This window comes from Cygnus atratus, chromosome 6, assembly GCF_013377495.2.
Source record: "Cygnus atratus isolate AKBS03 ecotype Queensland, Australia chromosome 6, CAtr_DNAZoo_HiC_assembly, whole genome shotgun sequence".
In the NCBI taxonomy this organism is placed as follows: Eukaryota; Metazoa; Chordata; class Aves; order Anseriformes; family Anatidae; genus Cygnus; species Cygnus atratus.
The window spans coordinates 23,500,446-23,522,178 of NC_066367.1; the positions used below are offsets into that span (position 1 = coordinate 23,500,446).

General features: G+C 43.8%; 1 protein-coding gene across 1 annotated transcript in view; it reads right to left on the reverse strand.

Annotated features, from left to right (window-relative positions):
• Positions 1 to 21,733, reverse strand: part of LOC118260034 (unconventional myosin-X-like) — an 85,766-nt gene that overhangs the window by 21,879 nt on the left and 42,154 nt on the right. The window contains exons 19-26 of the mRNA XM_035569942.2: positions 20,649 to 20,729; positions 19,514 to 19,638; positions 18,635 to 18,749; positions 13,222 to 13,328; positions 8,630 to 8,935; positions 4,531 to 4,570; positions 2,238 to 3,029; positions 29 to 152 (exon numbers count right to left, since the gene is read on the reverse strand). Of these exons, the coding sequence (XP_035425835.1) occupies positions 29 to 152; positions 2,238 to 3,029; positions 4,531 to 4,570; positions 8,630 to 8,935; positions 13,222 to 13,328; positions 18,635 to 18,749; positions 19,514 to 19,638; positions 20,649 to 20,729 (1,690 nt within the window). The remainder of the gene's footprint in view (positions 1 to 28; positions 153 to 2,237; positions 3,030 to 4,530; positions 4,571 to 8,629; positions 8,936 to 13,221; positions 13,329 to 18,634; positions 18,750 to 19,513; positions 19,639 to 20,648; positions 20,730 to 21,733) is intronic.

Consider the following 21,733-nt stretch of genomic DNA (forward strand, 5'->3'; position numbering starts at 1 on the left):
TACAACAGTTTTGGCTAAAGCTGCTTACCCTTCATGTAGAGATAGCTGTGAAAATAGGGTGGTCCTGAGCCATTGAAGATGGTGACTCGTCCGTTACAAAACTCTTCATCTGTATCTATGTAAACATCCACTTCCTCTTCGCTGTCCAGAAACTAAAAGGAAAAGAAGAAATCCTGGCTACTTGGGTCCCACAGGACAACTGGAGCAAAGTAACAAGACTGCAGAAGTCATATGAGCAGAAGGTGAAAAACTACACATACTCCCTTTATAAAAAAAAAAAAAAAAAGCAGTAGAGTAAAATTAAAGGCTTGACAGATTACTCATTAATGCCTAAAGCAAGAGTCTCCAGAGAGCATGGAATTTTCATACCAGAAAGGAGAGTGACATTCAGCAGTGGACATGGCTAGAAAATTCCACTTACCTGCAGAAGCAAACCTTCCTATTTCAGGGCAGAGCATACAGCCCAAAATCTAATTTAATGGGGTTAAGAGACAATTTTTCTTTCTGGAGGATTTTTCTGGCAGACAGGCCAGCATGCTGGACAAGATGGAACACTGATCTAACCCTCGCAAGGAAATGCCTTGCTTTGGGTTTACTGGAAAAAAAAGCACATTCCAGAATAACTGAACCCTAAAAACAAAGATCTAAATAGCTGAAACAACAATACAATGTTTACTCATCCTTGTTCTCCAACTAAATAATTGCACTTAGCCATACGTATGTCAAACATGAAATCCCAAATTATGCTATCTTTTCCTTTGCCTTAAATACACTTTGCTATGATCAGCTTCATTAATTTAATAGGAAGGCAGTTCCTTAGTCCTTTTCCTTCTCCAAACGCATGTTGCTTCTTTTCATTTTTCCCTTTCTGACCTGTCTCTTTGTGATCCATTTGTCCTCCTCTTTTGTCCTACTCCTCTTTCACTTATTTGTTTTCCCTCTCTTGACATTAAGTTTGAAAAAGCAGGTAGTCCTGGATCAGCAGCTCCTGATGCAATCCCGAGCCAGCTGCAGGTATCTCTTCCTGTGGCTCATGCCATGACATAGAAGCACCTCCATTTTTTGAGTCTTACTCACTGAGGAGCCCAATAAAATCCTCCACTTCCATTTAAATTTTAAGAATAGTAGAAACTGTCTGAGACTGTGATAAGCACTGTGACAGGGCGATTCATGACTTGAAAGATTACTTGACAGTGATCTGTGAGTATCTGCCCACAGAGAAGATACCTTTATTCAAGCAGATCACATCATAAAAAATTCTGATGGCTGGCAGCTGACATTAGGGAAATGCAAACAGGAAAAAACATACAACTTTTCAAGAGTCAAAATCTGCCACTGGAGAAGAAAAGCAAAGGAAATAAATTGAATTCCTTAAAAAAAAAATCAATAATTTTCTAAAAGGTATTTTGTAGTTTGAGCTCCTACTCACAGAGACATCATTTATCTGAGGTATTTTTATGGCTATCATTGGCTTCACACCTGAACTCCCTTCAATCATTTGTGGGCTCATCTGACATGCTGGTCTACTGGGGGATTTACTGTGGCATTATTAAACAGCTAGCCTGAGGGCACTCATGAAGCTCAGGGCCCTGTGTGGAAGCTGAGCCAGGATGCTTCAAGTACAAGGCTAATAGCCCAGTTTTACTACCTGCCATCGCACCTGCTGCAGGAAAGGAAAGCAAAGTGGTCTTTGTGTCCACCAGGACCCACCAGGATCAGCACAGTTATTTCTTCTAGCCTTAGAATAGCTTACTTTGTATACACCAGCTGAAAATAAACGCTTGACTTTGAACACTAGGACTAGGACAAGAGAAGTTTTAGTGATGGGAACAAATTAAACCCCAGCCTTTCCCATTTCCTCTTGTGATTGTCCACAGAAGTAGCCCAAGCTTTCAGTGAAATCTCTCTGACGTAGGATACATACCTACAAGATGTTAGTTGCCTGCTTTCAGTCTTCCTAGATGATGTTACTCTTATATCTGGTGATGGAAACAATCCAAAATAGCCTAGGTATCTATGTACTAGATTGTGTACAAGTGACACTGGACAGTCACAAGCCTGCTGGCCTTCAGCCTATCACTCTTACCTTTTTTCATGCTGTTTATTGATGTAAGAGAGCGTTATATATCAGTAACTATACATAGAGCAAGCAGGCATGCAGTAAGAAGGCAAGGATGTTATAAATATCAACAAAGTCATACTAATGTCCAGAAAAATGAATGGAGGCAGATTCTTACCGAGTCCAGGCTGCCACGGTTGGAGTCCAGACTGGTGCCATGGGAGTTTCTCAGACTCTCCTCACCATTCAGAGGCTCGGCTGAGGCACTGCCTGTGTCTCCACAGCCATCAAACTCCTCGTGGTCATAGTCAGACTCCACATCTTGGGGGGAATTGTAAATCAGCTCTCCCACCTCTCCGCTGTTACTCCTCAGTGTATCTGAGACAGTGCTGTAACTGCTTTCTGCTGGGTCACGTAGGGCACTCTGCTCCTTGGGGCTAGTGGTTCTTTCCACAGGTTGTCCTGGAGCAGGGACAACCTCTCCCACTTCCCTTTGGAGAAGCGAAACTCTTGTGTCCACATCTTTCTCCAAGTAGTTATCACTGTTTTTCATGTCATGTTGAGTCATGACCACCAAACTGGAAGTTGGTCGTCCTTCATCATCAGCATGAAACCCCTCATCCACCTCTTCCTCAGCCAGTGGTGCTACCATGCTGCAGTCAACGTTGAGTGTTCCCTCACTAGAAAGCGAGCGCTCTAAGTTCTGCACACTTTCATCCAGATTGCCAAAATCCAGCAGCTCCAGAAACTCCTGGGCAACCCTAGATGCCTCCTTTTCTAGCCTTTGGATCTCTTCTTCCCGCTGCCGATTGATTTCATTCCTGGTGTTTTCACAGATGATAGACATGTGATCCTCTTTCTGTTGCTGCAACTTCTCAATCTCCTTCTCCAGCCTTAAGATCTCCTCCATCTGACGTCTTTCTTCTTCTTGCAGGGGAATATCTACTTCCTCAGTCTTTACTGTCTCCACCTTAAAGAATTTGTAATAGTATTAAAGCAGTTTCTTTAACCTATGTGTGTCCCTTCCTTGGACCTTTCATTTTTTCCTATCTTTTGTGCTTGCCTTGTACTTCCCATCTACAAAATATGACCCTAAGCATCCTTTCCTTTTCTGTCTGGCATCTGCAATCACCCACAGTGTAAAAGCTAAAGGTAGAACAACTGATCTTCAGGTACCTCAATTCTTCCAGCAGCCTACCTTGTTTCTGAATTGTGCAAAGTAGCTCACTGGGATCACTGAATTTTTAGAAGAGCCCCTCTGTCGGCTGCTCATGTTACAGCTCTCTGTACACTAGAATTTTAACAGAAGCTTCCTTTCCTTTTGAACTATCACCCTCTCACACACACACATATATAGGAGAAAGCAACTATGTATGAATATGTATATGCATAACCTGCTAAAGAACCACCAAAATTTGGCTCTGGAAAGGATATTTGCAATGAAGCAGGGCTATGCCCTCTCCAACCCCACCCAAACTCTATTCTGAATTTCTTGGCATTCTTAAGCATCACTGGATGGATAATAGCTAGCTGGGTGCTGAAGTCTCTTTCTTCTTCTATTCTGCACACTGAAATAACTGAGGAAACTTCTAGCAAGTACGCAATAATTGGAAGATGGGAGACACTGGTGGCTTGCATTGAGGTTTAGCTATAAGATGTAGACATCCTCCCTTCCACTGAGGATGTTGAAAACAGACACACACAGAATAAATAAATAAATAAATAAATACATTCTAAAAGGATTTAATATACTCCCCAATAGGAATATGACAATGTAGACAATGAATTGGCCCCATCACGTCACAATTTGTATTTTCTTCAGGATTGCTCTATTGCTTGTTCTCCACTCAGCTCTGACTTGTGGAGAAATAAATTTTCATATACTAATCTGTCATCTATCCTGAACAGAGCTGGACTGAAACTAGGGAACAAATGGTCTGGGCAAAGGAATAAGATGACACCCAGCTGTTTTCACACACCTCAGGGTAGGTGGTCTGCTCTTTGATATATCAAGTACTAACAATTAGATCAGTTACCAGGGGGTTATTTTAGCCATGGTAGCTATCATCTGCACTCTTATTTGGGCTGTTATAGGCAACAATCCAACAAAACAGATTGTGTCACCGTGTAGCACATCACAAGGTCATGCAATAAGCCCAAGCAGTAGAGATAAAAAATGATGCTGCATGTTCAACACTGAAACTTTCAAATAGGAACCATGCAAGCTGGTACATGAACCTTGGGAAAAAAGAAAACAAACAAACAAACAACAAACAAAAACCCTACCAAACAACCTTGTTAGCTCTAGGCACCTCTGTCAAAGCCAAACACCTGCAGGTTTTGAGTGAACAAGGCCATTTTATAAGTAGTGTTGCCATAATATAGATATTAGCTTCAGGCGAAGAGTGGGCAATGAAGGACCCTTCATATACTCAGAGAAGCCATATGGAAGGAATAACTCCTAAACTTACCTGAGACACCTGGAGTAAAGCATTCAGTTGTTCCTTTTCTCTGAAAAACAAACAAACAAGACATGATAGTCAGAGACAGACCTGGTTTTCCTAGGTAAGGCTTTTAGAATTACATGGACACACCACCCCTCCATGGATAAGGTTAAAAAACTACCTGGTCTAAGACTGATTTAAAAGCTTTTACAGTTTAGTAAAAATCCATTTCTCTGTGGTTTGCATGACCTTTGTGGATACAACAGATTTTCCCTACGCACTTAACTTTTGGATCAATCAGGAAATTGGATTAGTTGGAACACAGGAAGAAGGGCATTGGAAATAGTGACAGAAAGTCAGATCGTTTAGATTCATGTTAAATGTAAACTTAATCCTCTTAACACAGTGGGAAGCACTATACGTCTACAGATATTAAATGAGGTTTTACATGTATAATTGACAGATTTCAGGAAACTGTTTTTAAACAAAGCAGAATTATTGCAATGCCAGCAGTGAATTTGTGTTTTGTTTTGCATTTACTATATTAAACCTAGGAAAAAAAAAATCAGATTTTAGTAATTTGTTAAATGGCTAAGCTGAAGACTTTCTATTCTGAAGACCTGGGTGCTCCAGCTTGCCTAACTTCTCAGTGGTATGCAAAAACCTAACTTACTATAAAGGCCGTTAGAGTCAGAGTTTGTTAGTAAACACGAGTAGAGGAAAAAACTATCCCACGGTGCTGCATCTCCACCCAGATCAAAAAGGTTGTACTCCAAGGGGAAGCTTTCACCAGGACGAGGTTCTCCATAGCAAGCACACTACAAGCAACTGAACAGACAAATGTAGCAGACAGACAAATGCCAAGGTCATGCAAATGGAGTGGGGATGGGATGTGGCTGGATGGAAGACTCTGCCTGTAGCAACCACTGCGTAGCTAAATTCAGACTGGCAGTGGTAACTTGCAAATCTACAATTCAGTCTCATGCAGAACAGGAGGCAAGAGTATTTATTTCCCAGGCCCTACAGCTTTTTCCAGCCAAATTCTAAATTGCAGCTGCAAGTCACAAAGTCCTTAAAGCTCTCGCTCTTGCACTCTCTCTCACACACACAAATAAATCTACAAAATATTTATAAATGAAAGCTGACATAAGTGGGATCCAGATGGCTCCAACTTTACTGAAAGATCTCTAAGAGTAGTCATGAGCTGAAAAACTGCCTTAAATCATTTGTGGGTGCAAGAAGCAGAGCCATTTTAAAAGAAATCAGAAATACTAACTACAATCTACACACTAGTTCCTTCAACTGTTCCTCACATATTTTAGACTTCTGATATTTCTTGCTGCTTTCCATCCATCTGCAAGTGATCCACAGTCCTCCTGAAATCTGATACCCAAAACAAGGAACAGTATTCCAGCTGAAGCCTTACCAGTGCCAAGAGGAACAGAAGAATCACCCCATATCTTACAGAAACAATCTTGTTTATCTATGGCATTTGCTTTCTCCTCTCACTACAGCATGACACCAGTGACTAAAACTCAAATTAACCTTCAGACCTTCTTCCTGCTGTTGAACTAGTCGTTCCTACTCCTCTCTCTGTGCATTTGATTATTCCTAGCTGTAGATCTGCATGTGCCAGTACTGAACGTTATCCTATGTTTTCCAGACCACTTCTTTAATTTGCCAAAATTATTTGAATGGTAATCCTGTTTAGCTATACATTTGCAGACCCTCACCAGATGGTTTTATCTGCAAATTTAATAAAGATACTCGTATTTCCTCATTCGACTCATTATGAAAGCATTGCACTAGAACCATATCCAGCACAGACCCTGGAAGAACCCCATTCAAGAGTGCTCTCCTATTTAACAAGTAACCACTACTGTTTACTAATTAAAATGCAATAATACAATGAAGTTAAAAAATTCTCGTCTTGTTTCACCTACTTTTATCTAAACCACCTTCCTTATAGTGTCTTAAGAGTATTGTCACAACGTCAAAGCGTTTACTGAAGTCAAGATACCTACCCTCTGTGGCTTTTCTCTATCTACAAGATATGTCATAAGCTATCACAGAAGGAAACAGATAACTTTAATGCTGTTTGTTCTTCACAAACCTACGTTGGCTCTTACCTCCTTTATCAAGCACTTACAATGGTTTGTTTCATTATTTGTTTCAGTATCTCCCTCAAAATGAGGTTAGGCTGACTGGTCCAAAATTCCGTTTCTTTCACTTCCCCATTTTAAAAAGAGGTCATTATGTTTAGACTTTTCCAGTTTTATGGAAACTCCATTGCTATCCACAAAACAGGAGAAACAGAGTAGCTACTGATTCAAACTGCTTCAGCCAGTACTTCTCAAAGTACGCAAATATTAATTTCAACAAGTCTGGATGACTTCTTTGTTATCTGATTTATATGAGCATTCACTAACTGCTTCGATCCCTGCTAGGTGCTGAATTCTTGCACATCTGTGCTAATTGTGTTTACTGTCCAGCAGCTAAGCCTTTTGGGAAAACAAATAAAAATAGCATCAAATACTTCAGCTTTCTCAACATCATAATTTGTTCTTCCTGTTGAAGAGTAGACCAAACTGCTCCTTGTCTCCCTTTTACTAACACTGTATGCGCAATAACTGCATGTCAACTTTTAGTTTGCATCCCGGTCTTTCTGATTTTGTCTCTGCATGTGTGTTTTTTATTTTTATTTTTGCTTGTTCTCAGTAGAGTAGCCAATTTGCAATTTTTATGGACTTCTACCTTGTTTTTGAGGTCCAGTGGAAGTTCAGGATTTAGACAAGTTGGTCCCCTAGTACCTCTTTCAGGTACTCACTCTGCAGCAAGTCATCTGAGACCAAGTAGAAAGTGAAAGCAAAATGAGCAGCTCTCCTGATTCCTAGAAACACTGACATTTCTTTATAATGATGCTGGCTCAAACACTTCTTTCGTGGACAGGGAACTAGAGGGCAGGGGGAGAAATAATAATAATAAACTAAATAAATCCTTTTATCTAAAACTAGATAGAGAACAGCTCTACGTAGTAGGAAGAGGACTTCAGACCCAAGAGAGCATCTGTGGCATTTGATCCCTGTAAGCTAGGTAATGCCATTCTGAACTTGTAGTTTTGCATTGATGATGAGGCTGCTGTTGAAAATTGACAATTGATAAAATGGAGCCTTTACTGATGTTCAACAGATTCTTTGACCAAACCATTCATCACTGGGGTCACTGACTCCATGTCTTTTCCCAGCACGTACTTTACCCTACTGTCTCCTGTGAAACTGTAGGCAATCTTTTTTCCTTCTGACATACTCCTAACAGAGTTTTCTGATTGTTGTCACAAATCTCAGTCTGCCAAGATCCAACCTCAGAACAAGTATGCGACTACAGTCCATCATAAGAAACAGAATTAATTATTTATGAAATGCTTCAAATGACACAGGATTTATTTGTTAAAATGTATATAATTATCCCATAGTTGAAGTTTTATGCTTAAAACAAAAGATTATCAGGAGCCAGCCAGTTTGGATAGGATGCAGGTAACCAGGGAGTGAACGGTAAGTAATGTATGAGGTGCAAGATTCTCAATGGGTGTGCTGTCACTGCTCACAGATTGCCTCTTTTTGTCAAGTCAGCTTTTCCTTTCTCCTCCTGACCTCCCGACACATCTGTATCCCTGAAGAGAGGAGCAGAGCAGCAGGACAGGGGGTGCAGGTGTGTTCTCACGAGTGTAAGAGCTGCAATGGCAGCACAGGTGCACTGCTCATCTTCCACTCTGACCCAGCCTACTGAACACACCAAGACCCAGGAATTCTGGTACCTTCTCACAGGGCTAATCCCTCCAGGTTTTGGAAGACCTGCCTTTCTAAAATACATTTCAAAGCAGAAAATCACTAAACAGAGGTAAAAATACACCGGAATTAGCTTTCCTACGGAAGTGGGATGCTCTTTTTCCAACCTGCTTTCCTATTCCAAGCTATGTGCAGCCCACCTCAACTCTTCCCCTGGCACTTTGACTCTGTCACAGGCAATTATTATCCCACATTACTGTCCTGCCAAGGCCCCAGACCTGCTACTACACCTCAGCAGCTTTAGTGTTAGGGAACGATGAGTGTGAGAGACCATCTTGTACCTTTCCTTCACCTCTTCCTCCTCCTGCTTCCTCCTACGCTCCTCCTCTTCTTGCCATTGTCTTTCCTCTTCCTCTCTTCTGATCTGTTCTTCCTCCTCTCGCCGCCTTCTCTCCTCCGCTTCCTGCTGCCGCCTGAGTTCCTGCTGCCGCAGGTGCCGGTAGAGGCTGCGAGCCTGGTGGCCACGCCAGTGCTTCTGCAGGACGACTGCAGACACCTTCAGTCGCAGCAGGCTCTGCTTCCAGAAGTACGCTCGGTAGTTCTTTTGGATTATAACAACACTGGCTAGCACCTTTTGGTACTTCTTCCTAGAAAGAGAACCAGACATTTAATGTAACATGAAGCAACACATGCTTTGCATTTCTTGTGCCCTAGCGTGCTGACCGATCCTATCACATCCACAGAAAAAGGAACCTGGAACAATATTGCTCAGGAATGACAACTTCTCTTCCTCCACTGCTACTATGTATGAACTGTACTCTCCTTGATGTTCTCAGTCCCACGCCTACTGGTTTGTTTCCCTGGGCACCTACTTTTGTGAAGACTTTCTGGGGAACAGATATTTCACAACACAGAAAGAGAATGCCCACTGGCCAAAAGTCTACTCACACCGCATGTATACACATTCACTGTTCAATTAATATAATCACTCAGTGTGGATTTATGATATAAAAAACATACAAAAAGCCTGACTATGAGAACAAAGTCACATTTTGCCTCATCTTTTAAGTAGCCAAAACCAGAAAAACTCCAGAAAAAAATGTGAAAATGAGGCAGAAAGATCTGGTCACATTAATCTGGTATTGTCTAGGGGAAAACACTGTATTGCTGAATTTAACACTGTAAGACGCTCCCATAAAGTACGTACTTAAATTGCACAGCATTTTCCTTGAACAGTAATGATATAAAAATCAACTTGGCAGCACTTTTAAAACAAAACAACAGAAAAATGGTAGGACCCAAAATGAAAGAATCATCACTCAGTATTTTTGTACTCTAGTGAAGTACTAGAAAAGTCACTTCTTGCCTCTGCATTGCTAAATGCTTTTATCAAAGATCTGAAAAAAAAAAGCCACTGGTAGAAGTTTGTACATGATAGCAAAGCAGGCAAATAACAAAAGAGTTACTATTACACAGTAATCTGAATCAATTTGTAAGCTAGATTCAAGCAAACATTAAACAATCCAAAAGAGCCAAATGTAAGGTCTTGTATCAAGGAACCAAAGGCCAAGCACACCTGATGTGAGACTATGTTAGGAAACAGCAAGTCGAAGAGAGATTTATGGTTCACAGGGATCATCAGCTGAACGCAAACTCCCAGCACAATGCTATAGAAAAATGAGACTGGGACTGTCACACTTGCAAGCAGAAATACTGTGTTGAAGGAGACTGTGCTGTACTTTTACCTTGTGTTCAGTGTTAGCACCTATGTTGGACCCTCCAGTGATTTCTGACAAAGCAGGACTGAAACCAGAAATCCTGGTTTGCTGAAAGTGAGATTTAAGGCACTTGTTCCATTACTTTAGGAAACAGAAGGCTAAGGAATGGCTTAATCCCAGCAAAGTACTCACATGAGAACCATTTTTGGGTGGCGTTTCCATTTATCTGGCAGGGGACGTAACGTGATTTAGTTGACATGAAACTGAAGTCTATTCAGGCTGGAAATAAGCCTCCATTTTTTTAAACAATTGAGGATATTCAGATACCTTAATATCTTGCTGGAAGGAAATGATCATTGGTACTATTTAAATCAAAATTTTCTTTACTCCAAAGCAGAATCTGCAGAGGGAAAATCTATGGGCCTGTGCTATGCAGGAGCTCTGGACATCAGGCTACAGTAGTCCTATATGGTCTTAGTAATTCTAGAAAGCATGCTGGAGATAACAGAGTATTCTCACATATCCTTCCCATAGGCCTTCTGCAGCCCCCTGAGGGAAAGGCACACCTCAAAATCCCCTTCCTAGCAAACATACCCTCTTTAGATGGCAACAGGGACCCATGCTGACAGCTTGCCACCTCCCTGCACATCAGATATAACAGCCTAGTCAAGAAAATCAGGAGAGAGATGCTAACAGCAATAGTACACAGAGGTCATACATTTTTTTTCCATAAGTATTAAGTCAAAGGGAGGAAACACACAGAAAAGAGGAGGAAAGGGAAGAGGTGATAAGAACTGGGAGGTTTTACAAGAATTGCTCCTTGGCTGCAGTCCCCTCACCCCTGCTCCCTCTGTCCTCCCTGTGCCCTGCACATGGGGTGTGAACAGCTGCACAGGCCCTCTCTGCCAAGGCAGATACAAGTGCATCAAAAAGGGCACACTGACTTCTACAAAATGCATCTGCCAGAAACTCTCTCCAGTGCAACGTGTGCCAAGCCCTGCCCAGCTACAGGCCAGCTCGGCCTGCTTATCTGCCAGGCTGAAGTGCCCCCTCGTTCCTCATGACCACAGCAAAGCTCGCAGACGCCCTTCAGCTGGAGCTGCTGCACGCAAGCCATGAATTTTATTCCCCTTGTTCAGCCCTCCACTTACTTTCTTCCACTGCCCACAGAAGTTCAGTCTCCAGCCCGTGCTGCGGAGCTGGAGACATCCTGACCATGTATCACAAGGGCAAGCACGGTGGCTGCAATGCTGCATTTGGAATTAATTTATTCTGTTGAGCTGCAGTTAGCAGTTATGCCTCCAAGGGCTAGAGACCACAACGAATACGGAGTCATTTCCTACCATCTTCTTCCCCCAAGCAATAAGGTCCTGCAGGATCCAGGGGCACAGCCAAATTTATACCAGCTATTCCTCACGGATCCTGCAAGCCTGGGAATGGTTGTGTGTGTTTAGCTGGTGAGGCTGTTACCTGCAGCTCAGAGCTACAACAAAAATGAGGTCATTCGAATGGGCTTGTTTCTCTCTTCTTACTTTTTAGTGACCATTCAGAGATGGCTACGGGGAATGAGAGCAAAGCAAGCCTTATGCCCCTCAGGACTGGTCCTCCAGGTTCACAGAAAAAGTTTACAAAGGGGGAAAAACTAGTAAAATATTTCCTGTGGCATATATACCCTTCTTTGCCAAACACTTGGCATGAGATTTAGCAAATTTAAACACACTTGTCCTTGCAAAACTAAAAGAAATGGTACCAAGCCCAAGGCAGGGAATGCTGGTGACTTTTGACCTGTGTCTAGCTCTGCACAGACCATACATCACTGGCCCAGATGAACTCCCTCTTGCTGGACCTCCTCCAATACAGGTGCAATGCAACTGGAAATTCTTCACAGGGATGTTTTCCAGTCTCCCTCCCTAGCTCTTTCTTCACTCCCTGCTATCCTCCCCTGCAGAGCCCAGTTGCATCCAGCTGCTTGAGAGGATTTCCACTCGGGCTGCACAAGCACAGCTTGTTCTAGAGAGGAGACGTGGAAGAGCAATGTGTGGGACAAGGAATCCAGATCTGAGCAGGCTGGAGGACCACAAGATCTCTAGCCAAGAGGAGCACTGCTGCACCTCTGCCTCCGTCACAGCCCTGCAGGGCAGCAGCTACCTTCCCAGGAACTCAGCAAAGCAATAATCCAGTTTGCTTGCAGTGATGTTTCCCAGAAAAATCAATTTTTCTGTGCTAATCCCTACCCCTCTCTCCAAATGCTAGACATAAAGTAATATAGAGCAGAGGCCCTGACACAAAGAACTTGCAATCTCATGTACAAAGAACAGAGCTAGCTCATTTGTCTTCCTAAGGGGAAATAAATAAATGAGTAGAAGCCCCCGAGACCAAGCATGTGTTTTGCTGATATTCCACATTGGCAAGGCAGGGCACAACCCCTGCATGCATTTCCCAGTGAAAAAAGAAAAAAAAAGACAAAAAAAAAGAAAAAGTGAGCTACCTGGTATAACTGGGACTCTAATAAGAGTGCTTGCTGGGAGAGTTGAACTGGCCAGGATTTCACCTCCTCGCACCCCTGACTGACAGGTGTCTGGAGCAGAGACCAGCCAGGAAAGAGCATCTTACTGGGATTAAGTGTGCATGCCACAGCCATTAAGGAGTCAGCTGTTGCCCCGACTGGAGGGGCAGAGGAGGGGTGTTTTGTCTGCAGTTGGTTCTCCCAGCCCTCCCCAGTCAGGTGCAAAAGGGAGCGGCGAGACGAGATTACTGGTGCAAAGCTGGCCAAAAACCAATTCTGAAGAGTTAATTAAAAGGAGAGGGAGATCACGAGGTGAGCAGGCAGGGCTAGGAAAGACTTCGAGCAAAGGCAGAGCTGTGAGCGAGGGCAAGCGATTTGCAGGAGCAGAAACAAGAGTTGACAGGCATAATGAAAAAGAGGGGACCCAAAGCATAGGTGGGGCCCAGCCAGGAGAGCCCTGAAGGCAAGGGAAAGGTGGCATCGGAGCTGAGCAGCAAATGCAGAGGTCCCCAAAGCAGCAGCAGTGGGGAGGGAGGGTGCAAGGCTTCAAGAAGAGCTGGCAAAGGTGTAGGGGTCTCCGCAGAAGCGGTGCAGGCAGGGAGGGCAGCTGAAGGCAGAGAGAAGGGAGCGATGAGAGGGGACTGGAGAGGGGCTCGGGGCGACCCAGGCAGGCAAGCAGAGGGACGGTGGGGCAGCCCCCAGCACTGACCTTGCCATGTAGCCCAAGACGTGGGCCCGGATGACTACAGCAGCTTTCCTCAACTCCTCTTCCCGATCCTTCTCCAGCTTCTGCTCGAGAGCTTCCTTCAGGAAAACCTGACGCCGCGGGGAGGAGTTTCAATAAACACAAAGAGAGGAAAGAAGTCAGTCCCGGGAGAGCCTGGAGGTTGCATCCCCGGCTGCGCTCCTCTCCGGGTGCCCGCAGCCGCTGCTGCACCCTGGCTGCTGCGGGAAAAGTTCAGCGGTGGGAGCCCCGCACCCAGCACCCAGCCCTGGCCCCCGCCTCCCTCCCGCCCTCCCTCCGTGGTCAAGACTTAAAAGAGAGCGAGGGAGGGAGCGGAGGAAGGAGGGAGAGAGGAGGAGGAGGAGAGCCCGTGCCTGCGCCTGGTATTAACTCCTTCCCTGCACGCCCTGGTACCGCCCCACAGCAGGCATGGATACCTGCTTCCCCGGTTAAGTTCTTTGCAAAGAAACTCCTCCACATGTCGAGGAAAGGGAGGAACACTGAGCTTTCCAGACTCCAGGGAGCAATCTTAGCAGCAGTCCTAACAGTGTAAGACAGTAGGAAAGCTAAAAGCCCTGTCGAGGGGCAAAGCTGAATGTACCCTGCACCCCCCGGCTCTGGGTGCAAGCTGAAGCCCTCCAGCGACCTCCAAAAAGCCAGTGGAGATTCTCCTTGCTGAAGCAGCTCAGCGCTGCAGCGTGCATTAGAGAGAACCGAGCCCCCACGGGAGAAGTCTCCAAGTATGGGAAGTTGCACTTCAGTGTCCTGTATTTTAATTCTCCAGCATCTTCCACCGCCTGTATTCCAAACCTCTGCTCTGTGCTAAATGCTTGCGTGAGGGATGGCAGTGCTATCTCGGAGACAAAAGGACTGAGATACAAGCAAGATAAGGGCATGTTTACAGGAATTGTGCTGACATATCCGAGCTAATTTAAATCAGCCGGCTCGCATTATGTTAGCACGGAATTCAGCACAAGTTGCTGAAATACATGCTTTGCCTTTTGAGAAGGTCTGCAGCCTGCACGGTGGGTGTGCTGTTAGCAGCGTTAGCCTAGATTAAAGTTGGCTACGGTCTGTCCACACAGGCTGCAGGCACAACAGCTACTGCCGTGTGCCCGTGCCTGTGTGACCGGCTGCATGCTGCTGGCTAAGCCACTGCCAAGGCCAGCAGAGGAGCGGGCTCCACTAAAGGAGTGCTGCCCCACTTACCAAAGCACGGTCACAAACCCGGGCTGCGAGCTGACACTCGTCAGTCTGTAGGACTGCATTACTGGGTGAAAACTCCTTATGGATTTATTGGTTCTGCAAGGCTATGCTGAGGGGCCAGAGATGTCCAGAGGTTTGAACATTTACTCCAGTGTTCTGCATAAAGTCTCCCTTTCTCCACTTACCTCCTCTTATATCTCTGAGCACTTTCCTCTCCATCACTGCTTTTGGCCTCATCACCTATTTAGGCTCTTTTTTCCCCCCAACAATGACCACCACGTACTGAAATCTCTCCACACATTAGCACCCATTGCCACTGACTTCCCTGCACTCCCATTTTTCCTGGAGAGCAATTTCTGTTAAGATGGCCCAAAGAAATGAGCTGTTTTGTAATGACTAAGTAACTGTGGGTAGCCTTAAAAGAAGTTCATTATCAAGGTACTGCCAACCATGAAGTTGGCATCCTTCCCTGCAAGTTGTACATCCACTCCCTCTGTCAACTCAACAATCTTTTAAAGGCTTTTTTGAGGCAGGGATTGCTTTTTCCATTACATTCCAGAACCAAGCAGCAGTCACCCATTTCAAGAAGGCAGCTAGCAAAACATTGTCTCAGTCCATTATCTTCATCAAATTGCAAAAATACTCAATCTAGCAGTATTTTGCTAGCAAACATAGACTTTATTGTGCCAGCAAGGAGGGGGGGAAAACAACTTTGAAGTATGCAGAGTTCAAGACCTTACCCTAACCATGTAGGGTTTTCTGTATATGTTTATAGATTGAGATGTTAATCTCAAATAGCATACAACTCAAATACAATAGCTGTCTATAAGCTAATGGCATCCTGAAGGTGTTTTTTTATCCTCCTTGTAGATAGCAAGGAAAAGTGAAATGAATTTGAATCCAAAAATATTTTTATGCTTTGTGGAAATAACTGTAAACGTCGCTATTTCTATGTCACAATTCATAGTTACTTTCTGAAAACATGAGATCACTTTCATCTGAGGAAGGAACGATTAGACAAAACCTACAGGCTATTTCTATGATATCTGCTCATATTATACACTGGCTAAGTTTAGCACCACAGTGCAGCCCCAGTGCTCCTCACACAACCTCAATGCCTGCATGCACTGTCAGTGCAACAGCAAACATACGTTGAGGCTGGGTGTAGATCAGCAGGCACAAATGTAGCCACGCGTGCACCCATGTGTACATAAGTGGGATCATATGATTCTTAGGGGAAAACACTGGGAAAGCAGGAAGTGGGTCACTGTGACCTGGGTGCCAATTAGTCTACAAAATCCTCCTCCTTCAAGCAGGCCCTGCAAAACAGCAGGTTGAAATGTGAAAATGAATGCATTCAAACAGCAAGGATTACTGCATGAAACAGCCTTAGGAAATTTGTGTTGAGGGTATAGGCAAATACGGCAGAAGGTCCAAGTGCACAGAGGAAAGGGACACAGAAGCTGCTGACGTGGAAGGAGTTGATGTGCTCCACCCCAGCACATCCCTAGTGAAGATGAGGGCACCTTGGTACAACCCATCATCACACTGCCTGTCTGCATGCAAGCCCTCACCTCTGCCATGCCACCGGATAAAACCTGCCTTCTATACATTAATACTTTTCATAAACACTAATTTGACAATTGCCAGCACAGCAGCTGTTCTATTCTTAATGAAAAACACAAAGATCATCCTGCCCTTCCTCCCCCATTTCCTTTCCCAAGCTTCACAATCCCCAGCACTAATTCACAGAGTCTTTTCCTTCCTCCTACAAACAATTGCTAGGGATATAATTATCCTTCCATTCATTTTGCAGGAAGTATTCCCCTTTCTATAAGCCTTGCTCTTCACCCACCCCTTGTACTTCTTCCTAGGTTACATCCCCATTGACCCGTCACATCTTTCTGCAGTAGCTATTCCTGACTCTGTACCCCAGGTTTATTCTTACCTGGTGCTGGGAATGGCTACCTGGTACCAGAGCTGCACCTGTAGCAGCAAAAGTGGTAGCAAGGACATTCAGGAACTTCCTCTCCAGAACAAGAGTTCCTCTCCAGAACAGGAGCACCTCCAGGGCACCTACACTATGTGCCCCTTAGCTGGTAGCTTCACTTCACCCTTACCTGAAAGCCTCTGGAAAAATCAGGTCTCTTTTCTTCATCAAGTACTTCATCAAGTACTTCACAAAGCACATTAAGCAACTCACCTGAAGAATGAAATGGCAGGGCAAAGGCAACAGCACCTTGAGCAGCTGTGGGCTGCCCAGACTGTCAGGATGCTGAGAGGTGGCAGCAAGGGTGGAACAGGCCAGGACAGCCTTCGAGTGATGTATACTTTAGAATAAATAAAACTGCTCTCCTCTACCAGGATACACACCTCTAATCCAAATCATGCCACATATAAAGTAACTTCAACAACCAAATGAGATAGCTCAACTGCTTCCCGACTCCTTTCAGTTTTCCTTCTCAGCCATAAAGAAATAAAGAGATGCAAAGATTGTCATTCTTAATCATTTCTTTCTTCCCGCAGCATTCAGACACAACAGCAACCTGAGCTCTAGCAGAGAGACTGCTGTTTGCTAACATGCCCCCTACAGCCAGTTTTTATTTTATAGAACAGAATCATTCAAAAAAGTTACATTACAGTATGTCTGGTGTTTTGGCAAAATACAATCACATTTTGTTTGCCATAATTTACCACCTATACTGCTTTTCCAAAAGAATTTATCTGTGCAGGTCAAGGTGGAAAGAGTCAGATGGACTCAGCCGTTCAGGATGCACAATGGGAACTGAGGAGAAAACAGACCCTGTTGCTGCCAGGGGCTCAAAGCAGCCTGGATTTCCTGGTTGTCACCATCCATGGACTCCAGCTACACTTACAACCTTTTATGCTCTAAACATCGGTCCTCACATGCATTTCGCTGCTGCCCTTGCTGTAGCCCAGCAATATACATTCCATTTCTTGACAAAGAAACTTCCAGTTCCCTGTTTACTAGCTCTAACCACCCCTCTTCTAGAGCTCTGCAACACACACACATGCCACACAGGCCTTAACACTAAAATTCTGGGAGACTGGCAGCCACCCAAGCAATGTGGGTTATCTCGGGACAGGAATGACAGAAATGGTTCCCGGTTTGCAGGGATCAGTGTGGAGAGAACAGATTCCCAGATCAAAGATGGGGGAACACTTGAATCACAGGCTGGAAATACTGCTACTTGATAAAAACTTCTCTCTTGAACATCAGTGCAGTCATACAAAGGAAGGCCTTAGAAACCAGACCACCACCTGCTTTGGATATGGACTGCATACCCAGTGCTTAGAAATGCTGTCTGCTCTGGACACCATCTATCTTGGCATATTCTTCAAAGAATTTATTGGAGTATGTGTAAAGTTGTGATAGATACAATTCCCCACTCCTAGATTTCTAGAGCAATGTACCTCACAAAGCTCACACCCCTTTCTTTATGAAGCTGTCTCAAAGCTTGAAAAAAAAAACAGACTGAATCAGCTCCCTCCCTATCACATGAAAGATAATGGTATATTTCCAGCTAGATGTCTGGAGAAAAAAAATAACAACTTGCAGGCTGCACCAGAAAAGAGAGAAGCGTTAAGCATTCATGAAAACAGAAGGAAAATCTGAGTTATGCAAGTAGGAAGAAGCGTTTGGATACCTTTTCCCAGAAAACGTATGCTAGTATCTGTGCTAACTGCACAACCATCAGCTAAGCTTCCACAGCGGAAAGCTGTCACACATCTGGTGGTCTAGCTACCTCTTCCTAGCTTAGATATAAACCAGGCAGCAGCTCACTGCCTCCTGCAAGAACTTCAGTTAGCCAAGCAGACCGAAATATCAGGCAAAAGAGGCAAGAGTTAATGGCACACATTGCAGTTGCATACAATGACATCTTGCCTGGGATCCTTAAATTGGATCAGACACAACCAAATCAATCTGGTTGGATCAGTGAAAGAGTTTAGACAAAACCAGAAAGCCTTCTACATCTCTAGGTACATAACATGGGAAACATTTGAGATGTTACAGGTCAGTGGCACAGATCAATGCCTATGGATCTAACAGGGTCATCACTACTCCGTCCTTCTACTGATCCGAGTCTCACCAGATACAACTGCATCCCCTTGCAGCTGGAACAAAGCCATACCCTGGTATTTCTCATACAAAGCCACACTGATGAAGTACCTTGGTTTTACCCAACTGCCATTCTTTCTTGCTGCTGTCATAGATCTGAAGGAAGTCTGCACATACAGCCTTGCTGTTGTCTGAGAAATGTGGTACCTTCACAAGCATCTTGTACCTAAGAACCAAACAGAATCTCATGAGATTATGTGTGACAGTAGCCCGCACACCTCCACCGCATCACACGGTTCCAGTAATCCTTTTCTCATTAGTCCTTCTCCCTCTGGGAGAGAAATCCCAGCTGGGACCTCCCTCCTTCACAATTTGGGAACCTCCATTCCATAACTTTTATCTGTTATCACATTGGCTATTATTGTTGCGATCCCAGTAATAAAAGATAAACTCAACTTCATTTTTCAATAAAGAACAACTGTCTTTCTGAAACTTATGCTTTCACTGATCACAAGTTACTTTGTTCAGAATAGGGGTGGAATGTAATGCTCCAAGATACTTTCTTCTAGCCTTAAACTTCAAGAAATCCTTTTGGTGCAGATAATTAACAGAAATAATTACTCTTTCCAATATTAATAATCAATTATATTGCCCATTAACATTTCCTTCAGCCTTCCAGATTAAAGGGCATGATACTGTCCCTTTACATGCTATGACCATGTGGATTTCACAGCATCACACAAGCAAATCTACAGCAAAACTACAAACAATGTGGGCTGTCTGGCTATTTTTCCATTCTTACTTTTACCCTAAAGGCAAGCAGTCTCCAAAAGAACATCCAAGTCAGTCTGTGATACAGTCAATAAGGACACGGTTAGAAAAACATCACACAAATGATCCATATCAGTAACGGCAGTTATAGAGGGAACAAACATATAAAATCGTATACCTTGGCACCGTTACAGCTTTTGGCACAATACTAGCAATTACCTGCTGAGGAAGTCCTGGAAAAGGCGCCGTATAGGGAAACCTGCTCTCCGGACCTTGACTGTCTCCAGCATCCCTGAGTACCGCAGCTGGTTCAGAACCACATCTGGATTGAAGAGGTTTGGTGCCTGCATTATGATCCAGATTCAAAAACACATCAGAAGAGAGCCAAAGTGTTCATCTTGGTATTACTTCTTTGCTGACTTGAATGGTTTCTCTGAGCACAGACAACCACAGGTTGTACGTCCATTTCTCTGTAGGAAGCCGACCCTTGGGCGTGCCATGTGAAGAGGGAAAAGTTTGGCTTAAGGGGAAAGCAACCTCATGACACTGCATGGTACAGCAAAAGAGATGACAAAAGGGAGTTGGGCAGATCCCAGAAAAAAGCAGTCTGCAGAGTGCTGTCATTGTCAGATCATGGCAGTAGAGCAATGATATTAACACATACAAAATGCAGAACCCTGACTCAGTTATCTTTGCAGTCGTGTAGCCTGCAAGACCCTACCAGCCTTCTACTGCCAAAAATGAAGACAAACTGCAGATTTTTTTTTTCTGACACAAAGCCCCAGCAGGCTTTTCTCTGCCATAGCATAGAGTTTCAAAACACACAAAGAAAATGATCAGCTGAGGGCTCTCCACCCAGTCTAGTCAGCAGCATATCTTCCTGCCACGGTTCACAGCACAAGCGGGAGCCAGCCTGTCTCTACGCACTGTGACTTGCTCATGAAGCATCCATCTCCTCTGCCTCAGAGCCAGGGAGCTGCAGGAGACACTTTCTACTGCACAAACCTTGCATTCCAGAACAAATCGTGTGCAGGCAACACAAACAGGAGTGATTGCTTCTTCTACCACAGCTTTGGGCTCTACACAAGCCTGGTTCATCTTCCAGGTTTTGTAAGCACAGAAGGAGGTGGGAAAGGCTGTATCATATTCAGCTTTTTTTTTTTTCTGGTTACTAACAGAAGAGCATATTTTTCCTAAACAATAAAACAACTAGAAGGAAAAACAGATGAGAAGGGCGAACTGCTTTTATCCCCAGTTTCGGATCTGCACAGAGGCACCTGTCAGGCAGGCATTTGTGCGAGCACTCATGGGCACCTGTATTGCACGTATACATTTTGCTGGAAGAAAGACTTGCCTTTTCTGTATTTGGTTTGATGCAGCGGATGAAGAATGGGTTGGAAGTGCTCAGCGTTGCCATCAGTGAATGAAGAGAATCCTAAAAAGCAGTAAGACAAAACCCAAGGGCTGAGTCACTACAGGAGAGAAAAGTGCTACTCTTGATGCAACACAGTTTTCATGCAGCCCTCCCACTCCTGATGTGTTCCATTGACTCTGCCTACCAAAACCTGTTTTTTCTTATATCGTTTTCATCAAGTAAAAAAGTAAAGCTGTTCTAAATTAAAAGTAATAAAACGATAAATCGTATCTCTGTCTGAAAAATGTTTTTCAGAGCTGGAACAAGGAATATCTGATCATGATTCTTTCCAACTATTTAACTTGTTTTAAAAATGCAGATAGATTCATTCATAAGATTTTTTTTCTTATGGGTTTTATAACTCACATATTGCATTATAACCTATTATTATACTATAGGTCTTAACGCTGCAACACAGTGAGCCTGCTCTCAGTAACCCAGGAGATTTCTTCCTGTCCACAACATATCCAGAGTTTGTTTACTGCAACACTGTGTACATAGCCATCCCTGCTTTCTAAGCTTTATAGCCAATTTGAATTATTTTTACATGTCTTTCAAGCTTTTTTATATAGGAATCTAAAACTGTGACATTAACATAAGTTTGCAGACAATCTTAATGGAGAAAATTCATACGTGCAGGTATGAACCTGGGGCTATGAAACCCCCCAACGAGGTTGTATTGTAATTGCCACTATGCTTGTAAAAGATGTGGCCTGAATTGAACACATACACCTAACTGAAACACCAGACCAACATAAATGATCAAAGAACATAAAAAGCTTCAGATATTTAACAAAATATTATTGATATTCTTTTCCTCTGCCACTATGCCCAGTCTTAACATCTCACATCTTACACCATACAGAGAAATCCTTCAGGCAGCGGCACTGTCTTTTTTTAGCTGTACCACATTCCTGCACATTTACAGTGCTGGACACAAAATGAGGATGAATGACTCCTCTTGGCCGCAGGCTTTGCTTTACCCATCTGCTCTTCCCCAGCAGCCTGCTGCTCTCTTGGAAAAC